A 2,500-nucleotide genomic window follows, 5' to 3' on the forward strand; every position below is an offset into this window, starting at 1 on the left:
TTGTAACTTGCATTGTGGAGTGGGTTATTGTATCCCTTCAGAAAGTAATCACACAGAGGAAAAGGAGTTCATTAGGTTGAAACAATATTATATGTATCATGTTATGTTTGTAACCTGTATTATAGCGTGGGTTATGGGAATTCCATCATTTAGCATTCAGAGCATTAGACTGAGGCTCCTCTTCTGTGATTTCTGATCTAAGTGTGATATCAGGCAACTGGCCGGAATTGTGGCCAGACGACAGCTCGTCTGAGAGGATCTTAGTCTGTTTCTCAGTATTATTGTCAATGAGGCTTTTCCCAATTCCGATTACCACACTTTTGAACGCAGTCAAGTGTTTTGACATTAATTATGAAATTGTTTCTGTAACCAGATTTGTGAACATGCAGGGATTTGGCAATGATGCAGAGAGAAACCAGACCAGGACCTAGATAGAGATACCGTCATCTGACAGTAAACTTGGTCAGTTGCAAAGTTTACAATGTACGTTATAATAATATTCCATAAAAATAGTTTGGTAATAAGTGATATCTAAGTTTGGAAATGTGTTACTTAAGATTATAAGACAAACAATTTATGTGTTACCTGAAATCACGAGGCAAACAATATACCACACAAGGAAAATCAATCTAATCGACCAGCGACTGCTGCTGAGCAAGCTACCCTGATAGACCAAGTTTCGGAATACGTCGAAGACACATTGCTGGAAACTCCAGTCGTGTTCGTTCGACGCTTTCGCTTGGAGTCTTACCACAAACCCTGTGATCAGAGTTGATGCCGCAACACAAAGCCAGACCTGTGGGAAATAGAAATCATTTCCTTTTACTGAAATTACTGGACGCAAATTTTGGTCTACATAGTCGATGGCTTTGACATTTCGTTTTTTCGTCTTCCAGTTTAATAACCATGTGAATTCTAGCTTTACTCAGTGTTCCTGGAAAAAATTCTAAACAAGAGATAGTTTTGAATAATGTTTCTCATTAATCCATTATAGTACCACTACCTTGTAAAGTTTACGTTCTTTTTACCTATGGATATTTCACTATTAACTTTATTATTAGCATCATGAAGTTACGTAAACTTGCTTCTTAATCAAATATTGTTTGAACCAAAAGTAACTGCCTTGTTAATATCTATAATTACATCACCAAAACTAATAATGCGAACAGAACAGGATACCACGGACTGAAAACCATAACTAGATTTGTAAACAAGACAAGACATTTCCTCTTTAATTCCAATAGCAAGTGTTTAAATACAGACATGACAGTAACTTCAGAGTACCGTCCACTTTACCTGTAATGTGAAAGGGGAGAGGATAGCCAGAGCTCTACTCTTCAGCTTGGGGGCTCTTGTAAAGATGGCGAGAGGCTCCCGGTGATATGGATAAGCAAAATCTACTACCGTCTCTCGTGTGTCTATTCCAAAAAGGAAATAAAAAAATAACTTACTGTGGAGTTAAGGGCTAAAGAGTATACCTTACTTACTCTGTAGATTTTTACGATTTTTTCCAGCAAATTTCTTACCTATGAAGACAATGGCAAACTTATTTTCGGCACCGATGACCTCTGTGGTTGTGACAACAGATTATTTTCATACAGTCAGTCAATAAGCCTTAGCTAGAGTTATGGGTTAAAGAGCATTCTAGTCACTATAGATCCTAGGTAAGGTCGCTCCTTGTAGAGTGCATAGGGATTATTCTATATCTCGGGTAAGGTAAAAGTTTTTAGAAAAAAACCATACATACTTTCCAGATTCTTCGTAACGTCAGTACTGTTCCACACTGGATGAGTGGGTTGCGCTCTTACCTATCAATCTGGTAGCATGAGTTTGCCCCCGCCTACGGAGTTTATTTTTGGTGAAATAGAAATTCATTTCTAGATATGATTAATTTGGTTCGGATCCCACAATAGGCCATAGGTTCCGTTGCTAAATAACCAATTGGTTCCTAGCCACGTAAATAGAAATCTATAAAAATCTATAAAAATCAAATCCTTGGGCCAGCCCTAGGAGAGCTGTTAATCAGCTCAGTGGTCTGGTTAAACTAAGATATACCTAACTTAGTAACGTCTATATCTGTGCAGAGCATAAAGGAGAAATTTAAACTACAGGACTTGCAGACAATGCGCTGCAGACTCTTGGGGTAACGTCAGAGGCATTAAAAAATAATAATAACAAACAGTCAGAATAATATCGACAATAAACAAAACAAAAGTTTATCATTTCTCGCATTTTTTTACGATCTCTCTGCTCGTCAGCAAGTTGTAATTGCAGGGCATACCGTTAGTTTCGGACATGGCTGGAAATGCATTCTCGGAATAATACAAATCGACTTGTAAACAAATTAAATAAATGGAAATAAAAGTAGTATACCAACCCTTCCTTTCTCCTTGATAATTTTGATACATGATAACACGTCCATCACTGAACTGGAATTAGAAGTCATTAGTGGGAATATTACGGCAATAAAAGTTCTTAATGAAATTTTTTGGCGGAAACA

At 37.3% G+C, this 2,500-nt stretch overlaps 1 protein-coding gene across 1 annotated transcript in view; it reads right to left on the bottom strand.

Annotated features, from left to right (window-relative positions):
• Nucleotides 1-2,500, bottom strand: part of LOC135225255 (glutamate receptor ionotropic, delta-1-like) — a 24,756-nt gene that overhangs the window by 6,596 nt on the left and 15,660 nt on the right. The window contains exons 10-11 of the mRNA XM_064264585.1: nt 1,297-1,418; nt 664-796 (exon numbers count right to left, since the gene is read on the bottom strand). Of these exons, the coding sequence (XP_064120655.1) occupies nt 664-796; nt 1,297-1,418 (255 nt within the window). The remainder of the gene's footprint in view (nt 1-663; nt 797-1,296; nt 1,419-2,500) is intronic.

The sequence above is a fragment of the Macrobrachium nipponense genome, chromosome 13 (genome assembly GCF_015104395.2).
Source record: "Macrobrachium nipponense isolate FS-2020 chromosome 13, ASM1510439v2, whole genome shotgun sequence".
Taxonomy (NCBI): Eukaryota; Metazoa; Arthropoda; class Malacostraca; order Decapoda; family Palaemonidae; genus Macrobrachium; species Macrobrachium nipponense.